This window comes from Zalophus californianus, chromosome 7 (assembly GCF_009762305.2).
Source record: "Zalophus californianus isolate mZalCal1 chromosome 7, mZalCal1.pri.v2, whole genome shotgun sequence".
Lineage (NCBI taxonomy): Eukaryota > Metazoa > Chordata > Mammalia > Carnivora > Otariidae > Zalophus > Zalophus californianus.
The window spans coordinates 7950933-7970322 of record NC_045601.1 but is presented as its reverse complement, the minus strand read 5'-3'; the positions used below and the strand labels follow the sequence as shown (position 1 = coordinate 7970322).

Genomic DNA, 19390 nt, shown 5'->3' with positions numbered 1-19390 from the left:
AGGGGAGAATCTGCTCCTTGCCTCCTATTCTATTCTACTCTACTCTACTCTACTCTACTCTACTCTACTCTACTCTACTCTATTCTATTACCTTCTAGTGTTGGTGGCTATTATGGGCTGAGATATATTCATTCCCCACTCCCAATTCATATGTACCTCAGACTGTGACTGTATTTGGAGATAGAATCTTCAAGTGGAAAGCAGGCTGAAATGAAGTCATCAGGGTGGGCTCTGATCCAAATGGCCAATGACCTTATTAGAAGAGGTCAGGACACAAACACACACAAAGACAGAGCCCATGCAAAGACATGGGGAGAAGGTGGCCTACAAGTCAAAACTTGTCTACAGGTCAAGGGGAGAGGCCTCACCAACCCTGTTGACACCTCAGTCCTAGACTTTCAGCCTCCAGAATGCTGACAAAATAAATTTCAATTTCTGTTGTTTCAGCCGCAGCCTGCGGTACTTTGTCATGGTAGCCCCTCAGATGGATACACAGGTGATCCCTGGTGTTGCTTAGCAGGCACCTCCTATGCCTCCTCATGCTGTTCTCCCCACGTGTGTGTCTGTGTCCCTGTTTTCTCTCCTTATAAGGACAGCAGTCATGGGCTTAGGGCCCACTCTGATCCAGTATAACCTCATTCTAACTAATTACACCTGCAAAGACCCTATTTCTAAATTAGGTCATATTCTGAAGATCTAGACAGACAAAAATTAAGGAGGGACACTATTCAATCCAGTATAATATGCAGAATATGCAAAAATTAACTATCCCCAGGCAGGTATTTACATAGCTGAGAACCTCTATACCAGCGGGTTTCAATTTCAGCTGCTCATTGGACTAGATTCTGATTGAATTGGGTCAGGAGGAGGCTTAGACATTTTTTCCCAATTATCCCAGTAATTCTAATGAGCAGCCAGTGTGGAAAACCACATTTTAAAACCACCAGTAAAAAACAAACAAACAAAAAAACCCACCAGTAATGTCATTTACTATTATCATTATCATTATATCACTAATCCTAATAAAATTGGTAACATTTATCAGACATTTAATATATCTTAGGCATTGGGTAAAATACTCTATATATTTTATTTCAGTGATGCCGTCACTCCAATCCTTACCCTCATTTTATAGATGGGGACACAGAGGGTCGAAGAGGTTCAGGACACAGGGCTAGCAGAGGTAGACCACCAGATGGCTGACCCCAGCACGGCGGCTTCTCTGCCCTTAGATGTGCACAAATGCAGAACCTCTCATCATGCTCTGGTCTGTAGACATCCTCGGTTATGTAGGAAAATCATAAACACTTTAAGATGAGTAACTGCATGTCTTCTCTACAAAGAAACAAAATGGTCTGAGCTTCTAAGATTGGAGGGTGAGTGGTAGAGCATAAGTTAATACACAACCAGGCACTCTTACTATTGTAGTAAATTCAGTTTTGCATTTTTCCTAATTTCACAAGCCCAGACAAAAAGCCATGCCCTTAAAGAACATCTTTACATTATATTTTGAGGTTTATCTGCTTAGCCATACCTGAAGGCATGGCCAATATCACCCTTGGAGGACAGCTTAAGTGACAGCTTGTATGAGCCTTTTCTCACATATGGCACCTCTTCGTGCCAAGCAACATGGTATGCCAGGTGTTCTAAGTGACAATGGCAGACGTTAGGTTTCCTCTCCTGGTCTTGCTCTCATCTCCCTGGAATCTTGTTCTGTCCTGGGGCCAGGACATCTGTTCTGGGCCTTTCCATTTACGACCTTGCAGATTCTTCCTCTGTCCTCTAGAACTTTCTCCTCCCTCTGCTCTGAACTCTCTTGATGTCTCTGGTTTCCTGAGAAAGAAACTGTCCTACCCATGGGACATGCACTGCATTCCCTGTTGAGTGGAATAGAGACAAGTGGTTCTTCAGCTTCAAATCAGAACTTGACACCCCCACATGCTGCAGGCAGACCTGAACCTCATTAGCATTCATGCTCCTGTGACTTGGGCTCCCCATCACTCTGCTCAAATACCTTTCTTTTCCCCCTTTTTTCCTTCCAAATCCAGCTCATTGTTGAAGGATCAGATTATGTCCCACCTTCTTCACGAATCTGACTGCTTTGGACCCACCAGTCATTCCTTTCTCTGAGGCCCTCCTGCATTTTATAGTCAACCCCTTTCGGTTCTGATCTCAAGTGCTCCACATTTGCTTCACATACGTTGACCTTGGCTCTCTAAGCTACACAATAAGCTCCTCACAGAGGCAGAAACAAAGTGTGCAGATCACTGGTACTTCTCCCAGCCTCATCTGTATCAGCACACCACTGGAAGCTTCTGTAAATACCTGATGTTTAGTTCTCATAGCTGCAGTTTATTGTGATGGTTTGTACATACCAGAAAGTCATTAACTGTTTGATAGTAAGATGCCCATATAGGAGTGCCTGGTGGCTCAGTTGATTAAGTGTCTGACTCTTGATTTCAGCTCAGGTCATGATCTCAGGGTCATGAGATCGAGCCCCACATCAGGCTCCATGCTCAGCACAGAGTCTGCTTAAGATTCTCTTTCTCTCCCTCTGCCCCTCCCTGCCCTGCTCACACTCTGTCTCTCTATAAAAAAAAAAAAAAAAAAAAAAAAAAAAAAAAAAAATGATGCCCATATAAGTGATCAGATCATGTTAAAGAAATTTTCATTATGACTAGAATTACTAACGATATCCTTTCCCCTCATGGAAGCCCAGCCCATATTATCTTCTTTATGATGCCAATAATTTTTAACCGTTATTAGACTCTGTTATGGTGGCTTGGTGTTGATTAGCAATGGAACCTGCCCATGGAGGTCAAAGTGTAATCGGCCGATGCTAAACATAGCCAGGGGCACCCCACACCTGAAGTCACACCAAAGGCACACATGCTGATTTGAATACCGATGAAGAGTTTAATGGCCACTGGTTTCGAACTAAAAGCTGATTAGGAATTGTTCATTTGATAACTCATCCTTAGAAGATGGAAACAAAGGCACATATGGTCATTTGATGTCAGCAGTACAAACAACTCCCACAGCAGAACAAACAACTAATGAGTATTATTCCTCACAGACGTGACCGAGGTCAGATAATGTGATGTCCTCTAACCTGAGACCCGCTTACCTAACAGTCTGTTCCAGAGACATCTGTGGAAAAGCCAGCCTCTGGTCATCTGGGTCCACTCTCTGTAGCAAGTCCCCTCCTGAGTTTCTAAGTCTTTTGCACACCTGCATTATTTTTACCTTGCTTATCACCTCTGACATTTATATGCTGGAGATGTTCTGTTGCTCTAGTCTTAAGGATGATTTAGAAATCAAAACTTTAACATGTATCTAACAGTAACTTGTCCCAGCATTTTTTATCATTGTAGCTCAAATTAACATAATGTCTATTTGGATTGTAACAACTAGGAAAAGCTGAGAAATACCCCTGGTTAGAAGCCCTTCAAAAGTATCTAATTAGGCTGGAGTTGTGCTTTCTGCAAAATGAAGCAGCATAATCCTTAATCCTTCCAGCATTACATGAAGAATTATTTGAGTGTTTTATCAGATCGGCTTTCTGCTCATGCCAAGGGGAGTAATTCTCTTTGTGTAAAAGTGATTTTGAAGATTAGTAATGAACAGAATGGGTACACATGGATTTATGAGTTTTTAAAAATAATTTTTAAATGTCTTTGCATGTGTACACTTAAACAATAAAAAGGAGATATCTCACTTGTTCTTGATAAATGGCCTTAGGAGAAAAACATAAATGCTTGTGTCCTTGATTCAGACTTTGGTGAGTTTGACAAGAGGTAGGTTTTAGGTCTCTGTGGGAACTACAACAAATTTTTAGTACTTTATTTCAGGAAAAAGTCCTTAGGGGCGCCTGGATGGCTCAGTTGTTAAGCATCTGCCTTCGGCTCAGGTCCTGGGATCGAGTCCCACGTTGGGTTCCCTGCTTGGTGGGGAGTCTGCTTCTCCCTCTCCCACTCCCCCTGCTTGTGCTCCCTCTCTCGCTGTGTCTCTCTTTCTGTGTCAAATAAATAAATAAAATCTTTAAAAAAAAGAAGTCCTTACCCTATGAAGCTCATGGCCTTCATTGCCTGTTAACCTCTCTTTAAAGATGAAAACATATCACAGACCCAGAGCTGTTACCCTTACCGTAGCAGGCAGTGAGCTCAGAGCTGATTAGGAAGTGCTGGGCCCAGGAGGCAGGGGTCTGCCTCCTGGATGTTATGAGTAAGAGCCAAAACCAAGCCCCTGAATGCTTGTGTCCACTGTGTTGGTCCCTGTACTGGAAACACAAGTGTGTGTGTGTGTGTGTGTGTGTGTGTGTGTGTGTGTGTGTGTGTACATTTCCTTACATAATTTAGGTTACTTTATTTTGTAGTTTTGATAGCTAACAGGCTCCCAGTCTTCAAGGCAGAAATCAGGCTAGGTATTTCAAGCAGGAAGGGATTTAGCAAAAGGATTTGGATTTGAGTTGTTTTGGAAGGGCTAGAAAAGCACAGAGGGGAGAGATTAGGAAGGTCAGCACCTGCAAAGCCCTTGCCCTGTGGGCCAGTATGGAGCCTGTGGGCCAGTATCTCTGGGCCCCCATGTGGAAGGCGAGTCGTTAGAAACGCTGACTGACCTCTAGGCCACCAGCCACTGTTGTCACTGCCACGATTAGAGCTGGAGCTGCTGCCACATCCAGAAGCAGAATCACCACTACCTCCTTCCTGTTTTCTGATCTTGCACTTACTCTCCCCTCCCCCACTGGCAGAACCTAAATAGAACCTGCTGGCAAGGGGTTCTGGGAAATGTAGTTTCCACACCACCAGCCCCTGGGATGCAGAACAATAGGTAGCCCAGATGGCATCATAGTACTTTAGAGAATGTTACCGCAGAACTTTAACCACTTAGATGTTTATTTTCAGTTAAAATATGAAAAAATATTTATTTTAATATGAAATATGAAAAAATCCTTTTTGACAGTTTCTCTTAAGGTAGAGTGAAAAAGATAATTTTATTTTAAAGAATATTTTGTGGATTTAAAGACCATGGGAGGATATTTTAATTCATACAATTCAAAAGCAGCTGAACAAATCCATTGAAAGGATAGCTCTTGCTGGGCCTTGCTATGTCATCTTTGGAAAGCTTGCCTGCGTCCCCAGCTAATCCAGTTATCTGAAGTACAGCTGGAGGAGGCAAATTCTACTCTTTGGGAATTTCTATTTGACACTGGCTGCCACTTTTCTGAAGCAAAATGTTTTCTCTGGCAGTTAAATTGCCTGTTTGATTTCTGAGATCGGATACACTTTTATTCTTGGTGCATTCTTTTGTTTGTTTGTTTTTATTTTAATTCCAGTGTAGTTAACATACAGTATTATTTTTTTCTCTTTCATACATTTATTTTTTTTATAATTTCTTTATTATGTTATGTTAGTCACCATACAGTACATCATTAGTTTTTGATGTAGTGTTCCATACAGTATTATGTTACTGTCACGTGTATAGTATAGTTCCATACATCACTGGTGCTCATCACAACAAGTGCCCTCCTTCATCCCCATCACCTATTTCACCCATCCCTCCACCCACCTCCCCTCTGGTAACCACCAGTTTGTTCTCTGTAGTTAAGAATTTGTTTGTTTCTTGATTTGTCTCTCTCTCTTTTTTTTGTTTTGTTTCTTAAATTCCGTATATGAGTGAAATCATATGGTATTTGTCTTTCTCTGACTGACATATTTTGCTTACCATTATACTCTCTAGCTCCATCCATGTTTTTGCAAATGGCAAGATTTCATTCTTTCTTATGGCTGAATAATATTCCATTATATATATATATGTATACCACATCTTCTTTATTCATTCACCTATTGATGGACACTTGGGCTGCTTCCATAGTTTGGCTGTTATAAATAATGCTGCAATAAACATAGGGGTGCATATATCCTTTTGAGTTAGTGTTTTTGGACTTTTTAGGTAGATACCTTGTAGTGCAATTACTAGATTATAGAGTAGTTCTATTTTTAACTTTTTGAGGAAACTCCATACTGTTTTCCACAGTGGCTGCACCAGTTTGCATTCCCACCAAGAAGGTTCCTTTTTCTCCACATCCTTGCCAACACTTGTTTCTTGTATTTTTGATTTTAGCCATTCTTATAGGTGTGAGGTGATATCTCATTGTAGTTTTGATTTGCATTTCCCTGATGATGAGTGATGTTGAGCATCTTTTCATGTGTCTGTTGGTCATCTGGATGTCTTCTTTAGAGAAATGTCTGTTCATGTCTTCTGCTCATTTTTGTAATTAAAAAAATTTTTTAAAGATTTATTTATTTGAGAGAGAGAGAGCAGGGGGAGGAGCAGAGGGAGAGAGAGAAACAGACTCCCCGCTGAACATGGAACCTGACGTGGGCTTGATCCCACAACCCTGAGATCATGACCTGAGCTGAAGGCAGACACTTAACCAACTGATCTACCAAGGTGCCCCTCATGTCTTCTGCTCATTTTTTAAATTGGATTATTTGTTTTTGGGTTTTGAGTTTTGTAAGTTCTTTGTATATTTTGGGTACTAACCCTTTATCGGATATGTCATTTGCAAATATCTTCTCCCATTCTGTAGGTTGCCTTTTAGTTTTGTTTATTGTTTCCTTTGCAGTACAGAAGCTTTTTTTTTTTTTTTTTTTTTTTTTGCTGTAGTCCCAATAGTTTATTTTTGCTTTTATTTCCCTTGCCTCAGGAGACACATCTAGAAAAATATTGCTACAACTGATGTCAGAGAAATTACTGCCTGTGTTTTCTTCTAGGATTTTTATGGTTTCAGGTCTCACATTTAGGTCCTTTATCCATTTCGAGTTTATTTTTGTATATGGTGTAAATAAGCCGTCCAGTTTCATTCTTTTGCATGTGGCTGTCCTCTAATTGCACTCTCTATATGTTTAATTCCAATGGGAAATTCTTTCAGATATTTAATCATCTGCAATTTTACTTAAAATTGTTGCACCCTGAGAAAGCAGTACCTAAATGGATGATAAAACTCATTTAAATCACCACAGTTCCTACTCCCATGTGTATATGTAAATCTTTTTTACTTTTTTAACCTCCATACGTCTTCCCAGCAACTCTGTGAGGTGGGCCAGCTACTCATGCTCCTGTTTTTTTCCAGCTATGTTAAGTGACAGATCATGGGTGAGGTTCCATAAATAAGTGTGACGGTTTGCTTATGATTGTGTATTTACGAATGGCCTTCAAGTTGGGGTGGGCTTGCCATTTGGAGGTACACAAAACCAATCACAGGGTGGGAAGGGCTGGAGTACTTTGAAGGGAATCCATTGTCAGGTCCTCAGCTCATGTAGGTCCAAAATGGATCTTCCTGAGACTATGCATGCAATGAGGATGCAGGTCCTTTTTCCTAATGCCCTTCTCCCACTTTGCTGAAGGAATCCTACCTCTCTCCCATCCTGTGATGCACCCACCTGAGGCTTAAAAACCTGTGGGGAACCAAACAGTGGGACAGTTTGGACTATTGGTTTGGCTATTAAGAAGGTAATGAAGAAAGTAAATGACCCTAATGATTTGATTAAACAACTTTTTGTAAGTGTGGTGGTTTCCCTTTACTTCCTTGCAGCAAGATTGTAGGAGAACTTAAATAGCCTGTTGGTTAATAGAAAAGCAAAACTAATTTTGATGGTAGATCGCTATGTGAGTCTCAGCATGTAACTAAGAAGGAGCCAGAAGAATTGAATGATGTTGCTCTAACAAAACTCTCTCCGTTCTTATTAATTTACTTATACAAACAAGTTTTCCTGGCACATAAATTTTTAAAAATGAAAAAAGGGAGCAGAATTGATGTTTAGCCTTAACTGGTTCTGGTAATAAACAATCTTCCTCCACAGATTACATGAACCAGCTGGAAAACCCCGGGCTTTCTTAACATTCTTCTAGAAATACAGAGGTGCATTTCCAAAAAATGTTATTCTGTGCAATAAATCTTTTTCAAAATTCATCAGATTTTCTGTTTTCATCCGTTGTGGTCTACTAACTGTAATTATAACTCAATGGGAAAGAATGCGAATCTTTAGAGACATTGTCACAGGAAAAAATTTTTTTAATTAAATGTCAATTTATATACATAATTTTTACACACAGAACTATTTTACCTCACCATTAATGGAATACACATTAAGGCAAAACACAATAAAACATTTTCTACTTATAATATTAGGATGTAAGTATGTGGGAACAAAAATAAGAATTCAAAGAGAAAAAAAGATTGACTTCAGATTGAGACTATTGAAGAGCTTGTTTTTACTGGGTGATGGTAGGTGGCCAATGGCTCCAGTATTTAGACTATTGGATACAGTGAACTACATCTCTGGCAGTTATTGAAACTGATCAAACATTTATACATCAATATAAAATATGCATGTGATACATTTAAAAATTTTAAGGAGTGGGTTTGGGCAAAAATGTTTAATGATCGCTGATTTCGACAGAAGACCAGGTATATTTAGGATAAGCAGGGTCATATGTCTCCCATGTATTTGCTTTGTCTTCCCAGTTTGACCTCGTGTGTGTCAATGCTTGGATGCTGGACCTCACACAAGCTGTCCTAAACCTGGGCTTCTTGGCTGGAGCCTTCACCTTGGGCTATGCAGCAGACAGGTAGGCACGGATGTGACAGCGGTTGACAGCACTAGACCATGATGCATACGTGTGGAGATGAAAATGATGTTAGCCATTAGAAAACAATTTTTGCTAAACTTGGAAAAAATCTTAATCTCTCTACTTGCGACATTCATGCTTATTTGGTTGGACTAATTCTCTCCTTGCTCACCTCCGTCTCCTTACTCCTTGAACTGCACGAATGGATGGGGCTGCTCCCAGCGGGTCTGCAGGCATCTGAGTGGAAACACAAACACCAGAAATGCAGTAACTTCATCGTGGCGCCAATGGCTGGCTGGCTGAACACAGCAGAGGCGATTCCATGTTCTTCCATAACTTACTGGTTGTGGTCTGATTAATTTAGTCAGAGTTGGCTCCTTCTAAATATGTTTCACTTAATTTTTTTAAGAAATCCTTGTATTTTATTCTGTAAGTTAAAAATTCTGCAGAAAAGTTTTTCCAAAGACTGTTAAAAGAACTTTATCATTTAACATTCATAAATATACCAGTTAATGGCAGACATGGTGAGTTGTGTATATTGAGGATAGTCAGGCTTTCTATTCAAATATCCCTGTTTGAACCATTATTGATGTTGGTTATTGTATTCATGTTGAACTATTCCTTTATCCCAATTCTAACTATGAAAATATGTGCAGTAATTTAATTATTCCTTCTATACCCCTTAGGACAGGAGTAGAAAAGCTTTGGCCATTGGTCGTGTCTGGCTGAACATCGCTCTGGTCACTCTAGCCCAGCCTGGGTGGGTCCTTGTGACCATGCTCGTGATGCACAATGCTAAGGGTACCTCTTGGAGAGGTAATGGCCCAATGCCATTAATTAGCTAATTGTAGACGATAAAATGCCCCAAATGCTTTCACCAATAGATGGTCTGCATTTTTCCAGACCAGGATTTCAAAGTGGGTGGAACCCTTGGTTTCTTTTCCTGCTCCTTCATCTGTCTCTTAGCTCTCTCTTGCAGCCCCCTGACATCCTCTTCTGCGTATGACTTTCTCCTTAATCCTTGTGTCTGATGCTCTTTCCCTGTCTTTTATCTGTGTCTTTGTCTGTGGTTTCTTCTTATAGCCCTTCCCATGCATCTTTCTTTTCTTAATCTCCCCACACATCACTAGGGGAGAACCCTACCTGGCTACGACTCGCAATGGAGCCATGTCTTTTCAACACATATTTCTGATTTAAACATTAAGTTTTGCTGCTTCTGCATGTTTCTCTCTCACAATCAATAAACATATCTCCAAATAAAAGTAATTCAACTAAAGGAGGGGGGCCCTTTCTACCTATATCCTAGCAGGGGACTGAGTGGCTATCCTCAGAGATGACTCAACGCTTTGGAGAGGAAGATAGACCCGTGAATGAGTCTGCCTTACCGCAGGGCCAGCCATCTGTCAGCTCCTCTCCTTCGCGTCGTTGAAGGAAAGGACAAGAAACAACGTAATAGGACACCTATCTATGAGAGGACAGTGTAGGAAGGACAGGCAGTGAATTTCAAAACCTAGATAAACCAGGACTACTTCTGTCTCCACTCCGCGGACCGAAGCAAGATGCTGCATAAGTGAATTTGGTGGGAATTTCTACGGGAAAGTGTTTTTGAATCAAATCTCTGAAAGGTCATGGATGACAGATTTCCACCAGCCAATAATTTGGCACACCTATACCGAACCACTTAACATCAGAATCCCAGAATATGGCACACAATAACGTGTGCCCTTTGCCTATCCTTCTAATCATAGTTATGTAAATGATGAGGATAAAATGCAGAACTTAAGAACAGCTCACGTTGGTTGTGAACTTCATAGTTTGTAAGGAGCTTTCACATCAGCTTCTCATTTGAGCCCCTACAACCTCACCATAGAAAGGGAGGGGGGAAGAAACAACCCACAAGCAAATAAACAAAATCTGCGTCTTGGATTGCTGAAAACATGGACCCAAGGTCGCACGGCTGGCTGATGGTTGAGCCAAAACTGAAGGCCTGGGGCCTTTTCCCTTCCCCCTTCCCACTCCACTCACAAAAATGCTATAAAATGTCCAAGCGGTGCCACCAGGGAGACCAGACGTGATAGAGAGCGTCATCTTTTTGGAAAGTGCAATCCCAAAGAATGCATTCTGTGCTTTACATTTTGTCATGTCATTTCAGAGGCACATGTTCTTATTTGCCCTGGTTTTGCTATAAAACAAAATGTAGAATTTTCAACAATCCTGTACCTGGTAGTAATGCAGTCTTAAAAACAAAATTTCTATACTTAAACCTCTTTTAACAACACTTCTAATGATAGTCTTTCTCATTGTGTCGAAGGAAACGTTGAAGGTGACTTCTTCCTCTCTCTTTCTCAAAAAGGTACGGCAGACTAGTCATTTACCTAATATCCTGTTTCGGTGTTGGCGTCACCGGTGTTGTGGTGGCATTTGCACCCAATTTCCCTGTGTTTGTGGTCTTCCGCTTCCTACAAGGTGTGTTTGGAAAGGGGACATGGATGACCTGCTACGTAATTGGTAAGACATTTCTACATCTCCGTGTCTCTGACAGCCAGGGACAGGTGGCTGGGCGGTGCCGGCCAGTCAGCCCTCTTGGGGCTCCTATGCGGAGGCTTGGCGGCTGCCACAGTAATGATCTCTGCAAATAGGAAGGTGCGGTGGTGAGATTCTGACTCTTGGGAAACTAAACGCCGCCTTGCCAAATACGGACTATCACAAAGTACTTGGGTGAACCACTTTCTAGCACAGCCATACCACTAGCATGTTATTGCTTTGCTTTATCAGAGATTAATTTTTCTAAAAATTTCAGCAGTTCTTGAAACATTTTTAACGCATTTTCTGTGTATTTCTGTGATAGGGTTTGAGATGACATCCCTGTGTTCTCAATTATTATTTCTTAATTCTATTTCTTTTGTTCAAGTGGAGAACTTTTTACCATGGAGGAGATCTGACCTAAAAATGAGAAGCTCATTTGTGAACCTTTGCTCTCTTCCATAACTAGAAAGTTTGACCTTCTGGGTATGAAAGAAAGAGAACTCTCCCGTTGCTCTTTGTTCATTTTACTGGGAAAAGTCCTGGCTGCTACTTTGGTTCTGTCTCTAGTGATATCCAGAACCAGCTACCTACTCTAAGGGTCACAGTGGATTTGTGAGCAGGGAGATGCAAAAGCTCCTTTTTGATTATTGCTCCAGATCGTTAAGCTTCTAGTCCCTTCCATTACTGCTAGATAATCCCTCCCCAAGCAGTGCCCACTTTAAGGACACTTTGAAGATCTTTTTATGGGCGGGGAAGGAGAGAGTACTGGGAGGTTGCCTGTTGCTGGCTGGGGCAGAAGGGATAATTTTTGACTATGAAGCATTTTTAAGGAGAGCTGAGTCTAGGTGAATTTTCAAAGTTGTGATCTTAGGGCACAACTAAGGTAGCATATCCCAGGGTGATTGGAATAGAATTAATGACAAATAGAAATGGATGAGTTGGGGTGGGTGGAGGGGGGGAAGGATGCCAGCGGTAAAATTCCCCATGTGATTTTTAAAGAAATATCACATAAATGGAAAGTCCAACGCCGTGGAGAGAATTATCACTTGATAGAAACTATGTGGTGATCTTGAAAAAATTATTTGTAGAATTATAATGCTCATAAATAATCTTCTAAAGAGACTATAATATGTACATCTTTAGAAATACCGTGATAGAAATCTAGCCAGTTTATTCTAGTTCTGTGTTGATAAAATAGTCATCATTTAAGCTTTCCTAAAACCAACACATATGTTCTTTGTATACCCAGAAGAGTGCTGGGCTAGGTGTGTGGGATGAGCGTGGTACGTGCTTGCCAATAACTGGCAGAGAAGAGCGTGAGCAGAAAGCATGGCTCCAGCATGTTTGGAAGACGGTACCTTTAAGAGTTCTGTACATTCTAGCAATGCCGATGGATATGATAGATGTAACATCTCTGTTTATTTTGGAACTGATCTCGAGCTTCCCTAACCTCTGTGTTTGTTTTCCTTCAGTAACGGAAATAGTAGGTTCAAAGCAAAGGAGAATTGTGGGAATAGTGGTCCAAATGTTCTTCACCCTTGGAATCATAATTCTCCCTGGAATTGCCTACTTTATCCCAAATTGGCAAGGGATCCAGCTAGCCATAACGCTGCCCAGCTTTCTCTTCCTCCTTTATTACTGGTAAAGTGGTTTTAGTCATTATTGAATTTATTCTTATTCCACAGAAATGTAGAATCTGCACTTCTAAACCACCATGAAAATGAAAGCAACTAAGGAGATTTCCTAACATCTCCAGAGTGACTATGGGCTTTGAGTATTTCTAGAGAATTTGAGAATTTATAGAGATTATTGTTTGACTAATAGTTGTTATTAACATAAATTAATAAAGTACCCAAACAGAAAATCTAAATAGAGTATTAATTATGTTTTGTTATTTTGTATATCTTCATGAACACTATAAGGCAACAAACCATATCTGCCAATATTTCAACATGCAAATTAAATGCAATGAAATAAATTTGCTTCTTTGTGTGTTCTATTAAGCAAATTAATATTATTTAGGAATCTCCTGAGGAATAAAGAGATGTTAAGAGCATGAGAAAATTAAGTTGTCAAAAAACTACAGGTTATATGCATTTGACTCTTATGGTAGTGAATGTATTTTGATCATTCCTCTAATTTAATTTTAATATATGGGGCAATCATTTTACATGAATTGGATCTTCACCTCTTCCTAAATGCTCATTATTACCCCAGTGCTCTTCACATGTATAATCGAGAACACTGTGTTCTAGGACAGCCTGGTTTTACAAGAGCAATGCAATATTGATTATTTTTATTGTGACCAATGATCCAGTTATCAAGTGAGCACTTTTCCCTTCCATTATAAATTTTCTGAGATAATCTATGTTGCAGAGAGCCTAAACTCTCAGAATCTCCTAAACTTGTACCTAATCACAAGATCCATTTTGATAGAGAAATTCAAGTTGTAACTTTTAGGTTTTGAAATTATTAGATGAAACTCAGAAAAAGTTCTCTTTCTTGCCAGGGTGGTTCCTGAGTCTCCCCGCTGGCTGATTACTCGGAAGAAAAGAGATAAAGCATTAAAAATCCTGAGGAGCATTGCCAAGTGCAATGGGAAATATCTCTCACCAAATTACTCAGAGGTAATCTTATTTATTACTAGTAACAAGCATTGTTGAAGTGGGTGAATTGATTTGTCTCTTATGTACATATTATCAAAGAGCTGACTAAATCGTTTTTAGTTTGACTTTAAAAAGGGAGGGGGAAAAAAAAAAACCCTTGGGGAGAATCAAAAGGTGCATTGAAGAAGACATGGTTGTGGAATTGTGATAGCATCAGAGTGAAGGTTAACTGGACCCTTGGTCCATGTTTCAGTAGTCGCACCACGTTCCTTGAATTATTATACTTTACTTTCCATAGCCCCGTACTATGAAGTCATTCATTCACCTTAATTTGCACAGACTGTAAATCTTTTCTTGACATTCAGGGTAGTCTAAAGATTTGTCTTTAAATGTAGTCTTGGAAATACTATTTATTTGAGAACACGAGCAATGATGTAAATATTCAGCCTTTAGACTTACATGTGCTGCTAGCCTACCGTCCCTCCCTCCCTCATTTCCTTCCTCCATTTTTTCTTCTTCTTTTTTCCAGCAAAGGCTTTTTGGGTGCTTCTGTATCACTATACTAAGAGAAATGGTAGGGACTCAAGTTCATTCTTTACTCTTTGGAAGATTTGCTATGCCTTTGGAGACATACAGATATATCTGAGGCAACACCTGAATAATTAGAGAATAATATATAAAAATATATGGCAATGCTTTATGCAAAGACAAAGTAACAGAGGGATTATTATGAAATGAATATTAGAGAATAATTTTTGGAAGATATGAATCTTTGATAAAAACCTTGAAGAGTATTAGGTTGCTAACATCAATTTTTGGGGGGGGGCAGCACTCATTTGGTTTTGATAGAACATTTTGATAAAAAACAAGCTTTGTTGGTTTTCTTGTCACATCCCCAACCTCCCAGAACTTGGCCAGAGATTTGGATTTCTATCTTTTTTCTTCACTCTTACATTCAGTGGCAAGCAGTAGCCTCTGTGTTTATAGAGGTTTCAACTGACCAGTCAACTATTGGATTATAATGATGTACCTTGGGGTTTACAGATCATACACAATGTGGTAAAGATAAAACATGACCTGTTTTAACCATGAAGATGAATTGATCCTTGTTCTTTGAGCACATATAGGCTGCGGATTCCTTTTAGGGAAAAAATATCCTGCTGCCCTCTCCTCTTGCTCTCATCATATAAACCTTGTCTTTACAACTGGATCAGATGTATGATAATCTGCACTCAGTTTTAATAGTCCAATAAATATTTTTGCTGTTTGTTCAGTATCACAAAGACGTTGCACATGTAGTCCCAGAGCTAAGTATATGTCAGATTGACATCAAGTTTTTAAAGATAAAGACAAAACAGTGTGTGCTGATGGCTTATGAAGACAAATGCCACTTAACTAGGCATGTGGCATGTTATCGTGAGTATTGCTGAGAGGCCATGGGATGATTCCCAGAAGCAGCTGCTCTTACATGTCCCCTGGTGTCTAGTTCAACGCTGCTCCCGTAGACCCACAGACCCGCTTTGAATTCATGAGCACTGTGGAGACATTTCAATGGGGAAGCAGTTCAAGGCTCTACATGGTTGTTCTTGTGAAAGATCATGAACGGTGGATCCTGTGGCTTCCAAGATGTGTTAACTCTGGTTTTAAGCAGTTAGATGATCCCCATTTGAAAGTCAGGTTTGAAGCCAGACACGAGTTTCTCTCGGGAGTTTAGCACCTGAGCCACCACTATCCTTGATGATTCCATACTGTGATTGACTGATAAGCCTCTTTGGTCTTTAGTCTATAGGTTCCTGTTCTGTTCTTTTCTTTTCCTTGCAACCTTGAGGGTAAGAATACTAGGGTTTCTTTCTGGCTTTTTTTCTGTAGAATTTTCTGCAGTCTGGTTGATTTTCTGCAATTTGGTTGATTGCATCCTTAAGATCCTTTAACATGACCCTCTGTCTCTTGTATTCCCTGTCAATCGGTAGGTAGATCTTGAGCTAAATCAGGTTTAGGTTTGATACTTTTGGCAATCCTCCTTCGTAAATGGCTTAATACCCTTCCACTAAGAGACCCTTCCTGTCTATCCGTCTCTTCTTTTGTGGTGTTAGCTACCATTGATCATCATTGCCTGCATATATTAATTCACCAGAGGCTGCAAATGACAATATTGATAACATTCCCATTTTATCATTATGTCTTCCTTTGTTACTGGAACACTTACATAAAGACTAACTTCCCCCATCAATTGTTTGGTGACTCTGAGATACAGTTCTTACAGCTTCTTTGCTCCTTAGCATGATGAGATTTTCCAGGCTCATCTTGTAGGCTCTCACTCTTGGAATCACCTACTTCTCAAAGGGTGCTTTGAGTTTTGAAACAAATGTCTTCAAACTGAACCTATCCATCTTCAAACTTTTAAAATTGTACAACATATGCAGAAAAGCAAAATATTATTTTCAAAACGAGAAGGAATTTACATTTCAGTTTAAAACCCCTTGCTAATAGCAGAATGCAGTCAAATTATAGGCCAAACCATAATTTTCTATTTTGGCGAGATCCCAGTGTTCCTGCAAAGAATAATAATGTGCAAATCACCTCTTTACAGTACTCAGAAGTACTGACCAATAGTGCAGGAATTTTTCTTGAGCCCCAACTCCAAAATCAATCCTATTATGGTTTCTGTGTGTCACTATCAATTACTCATGTTTTGGTGACTCAACTAACTAACTAATTGACCACATCGCTTTTAGGGTCATCTTGAAACCTTATGCTTACATAGTCACTTCAAACCTTTTGCAACCTTTTGCTGCTTTAGCTAGTATCCCCCCTCTCTGAATGTAACCTCAAGGACCCCCATGCTCAAGGCTGATTGTCCAGGGCTCTGCCTTCACTTTTTCATAGAACCTCTTTTCAGTAAATCCTGACTTTTGGAAGAGTTATTACCATGTAAGTTACTGCATCCTCCAAGACCGGTCCAAATTCCCATCTCATCCTAAGGGTGCACATCACAGGTTGCAGTGAAGCTAGAATGAATTGGAAAGAATCTACCTGATGCACATGGGAGGCCTGGCAGCGATGCTGTCCTCCTTAGCCACCTCCCAAACCCAGCCTGTTCCATCCCTGGCACCAGAGAGCCTACTCTATTTTAGCGGGGATCGAAAGACCTAGCTTAAAATGATGTTCTATATTACAGAAGAGTACCTAAATTCACCATAAAATAGGGCTACACCAGTCCCCTGGGCTTTGTGAATGGAAGGAGGATATGGGAAGAAATAGGTGGATTTCATCACAATATTCAACCAGGTGGGTTATTCTGAGGGTTGGCTGTCCAGTAAATAATCTCAGTTATATTTCATATGGGTTTTACTCATTTTGTGGGTGTATAAATTCTGACCCTCTGTCTCACTGGTCCCTAGGCTTCCATTTGCCAAAATTCCCAGCTAGCTTCTGACTTTGTTGAAGCCACAGCTAGAAGCTAGAAACACAGGTGATGAGAACATCAGGCTCTCTGAATATACCAACAGTGTAACTATTATTCACTGATAAGAAACGTCCAAAAACGTAAAACCAATGCAAATGAGGCAAGTGGGTGGAACTTAGAGTAAGTTGAAGAAATGTAGAAAATGGAAAGAATCAAAGTATATAGAAACCAGAGAGAATCAAAGGATGGGCTGAGTGTCAAACACTAGGCAGTGACTCGATGCAGAAGGATACTTAGCTTAGACTCATTCATGGGTGCCTTTGCAGTGTTTAGGGCACACTCGAAAAAATTAAACTATTGGCAACTCTACAGTCCTTACAGCCCAAGCACAACTGTAGTGCAGCATGTGTCCTGATGCCTCTAGGGCATCCACAGGCCTCCTTTGACCTGGGGAGCGTGTCGGTGATTACACTGCTTCCTGCCCTGGCCATCCCTGCGGTTTTGTTCATAGGGCAAAGTTGTTTCATGTTGCACTTAAATTTCTCTTTGGCTTCAGTTTGATGTTACTTCCTGTTACCTGTAGTGCACTTGTTCTTGCCTCACACCTAGTAAGATACCAATCAATCCAACTTTCCGTGCTCATCCAATAGACACATACCAGCACCATGTGTATGACTAAACGGTGCACTGAATGGGAATGCTGGTCTGAAGAGATGGCCATTGCCCTAAAAACTGAATGTGTATTTCTCAAAATAGATGAGAAAGTGGGCAAGTATTTAAGAGTGCTCAGACTTTTGCTTGTAGTAGACTAGGTCTATGGGTAAGTAGTGGAGAGCTGGGATTGTTGCTCAGTGAAGTTTTCTCATCACGAAGTGGTACTATCTGTGATGCATGTGTTCTTGTTCCCAGCTCTTCACCCCTCTCTGTGGGAGGATCCCACACACACCCCCACCCCTGTGGCCGTGGGACTTGCAGCAATGCTCCTCTGCGGGCGGATAGATTTCCCCCACTGAGTCAGGCTGGGCCTTCTGAATTGATGGCCCAAGGTACCAGTTCAGAGCAGAAGCTGTAAATGCATTTCTGACAGCTCTCTTGCCCTTTCCATCTGCCACAAGAACAGCATATCCTAAATTGGTGGTGTTCCTTCAGCGTGGGACTCAGAATGAGAAGAGCCACAACTTGGAACAGAGCTGCAGAAGCTGACCTATAGCTGCCATGTGGAATGTGGCCAAGAAATAACTGTTTTCTCAGTAAACTAGTCTGCTAAATGTGTCTCAGTGTGCTGCAGAGATTGGAGGGTGTTTGTTTTTGCAGCCAAAGCTAACTAATGTAGCTGATCATAATGGCATTGTTTTGATTGCCAGGGTAGGGTTTAGTGATTCAACACATTTTTGGTTGTTGAGGTGACAGAGGAAGGGGGTGGTTACATTATTGTTTAAATATACACGTCCTCCCCCTCATTTCCATTGGATGAAAATACTTCTGGGTTCAAATGATAACTTGCCAATGTAACTTGCTTTGGTCCCATGGTAGGTGGAACGTATGTCCTGCCCTTTTGATTTTGAGCTTGACCATGTCAGTTGCTTTGGCTGATGATGAGTTACCACCAGACGTGATGCAGTAGAATCTTGAAATGTGCTGTGTGGTTGGGCTTGCTCTCTGCACTTCAGCCATCACCATGAGAAGAATATTCCCAGGCTTGCCTCCTGGCCCCAGAGGAGGCTGAGAGGCATTTGGAGTAAGCTTATTTAGCAAAATTTCCCCAAACCTAGATCAGCAGTCTCTCAGCCAACGCACAAACATATGAGCTAAATGAATGTCTATTACTTTATGTCACTAAGGCTCATGGTTGTTATGCAGCATTATTTAATTAATATACTGGTTAAATAGCTTTTGTTGCTTACTGACCCAAGTTATACAACTACATAGGTAATAACTGGCTGTGGTTTTGCTTTCATTTTTTTCCCCCAAAGGATTTTACAAGCCCTAATCCTAAAGATCTCTCTCCTCTGCTACCCTTCACTTCTTGTCTTTGTGTAGGATATGTTCATGGAAAAGAGTATGTTGCAACTCTAACAAAGAGCCTCTAACAGGATAGAACTGAGTAGGTCCATATTTGTTGATGATATTGTTGTTCTCTGTTGGCCTAACAAACCTATAAGGCTTGACCGTAACTTCCCTATTTTGATGATATGCCTATATAGGTCATTGTTCATAG

At 40.6% G+C, this 19390-nt stretch overlaps 1 protein-coding gene across 1 annotated transcript in view; it reads left to right on the top strand.

Annotated features, from left to right (window-relative positions):
• SLC22A3 (solute carrier family 22 member 3) overlaps nucleotides 1–19390 on the top strand; it is an 88141-nt gene that overhangs the window by 34103 nt on the left and 34648 nt on the right. Inside the window, exons 2-5 of the mRNA XM_027601557.2 lie at nucleotides 8531–8634; nucleotides 10988–11142; nucleotides 12633–12801; nucleotides 13670–13787. Coding sequence (XP_027457358.1) covers nucleotides 8531–8634; nucleotides 10988–11142; nucleotides 12633–12801; nucleotides 13670–13787 — 546 coding nt within the window. The remainder of the gene's footprint in view (nucleotides 1–8530; nucleotides 8635–10987; nucleotides 11143–12632; nucleotides 12802–13669; nucleotides 13788–19390) is intronic.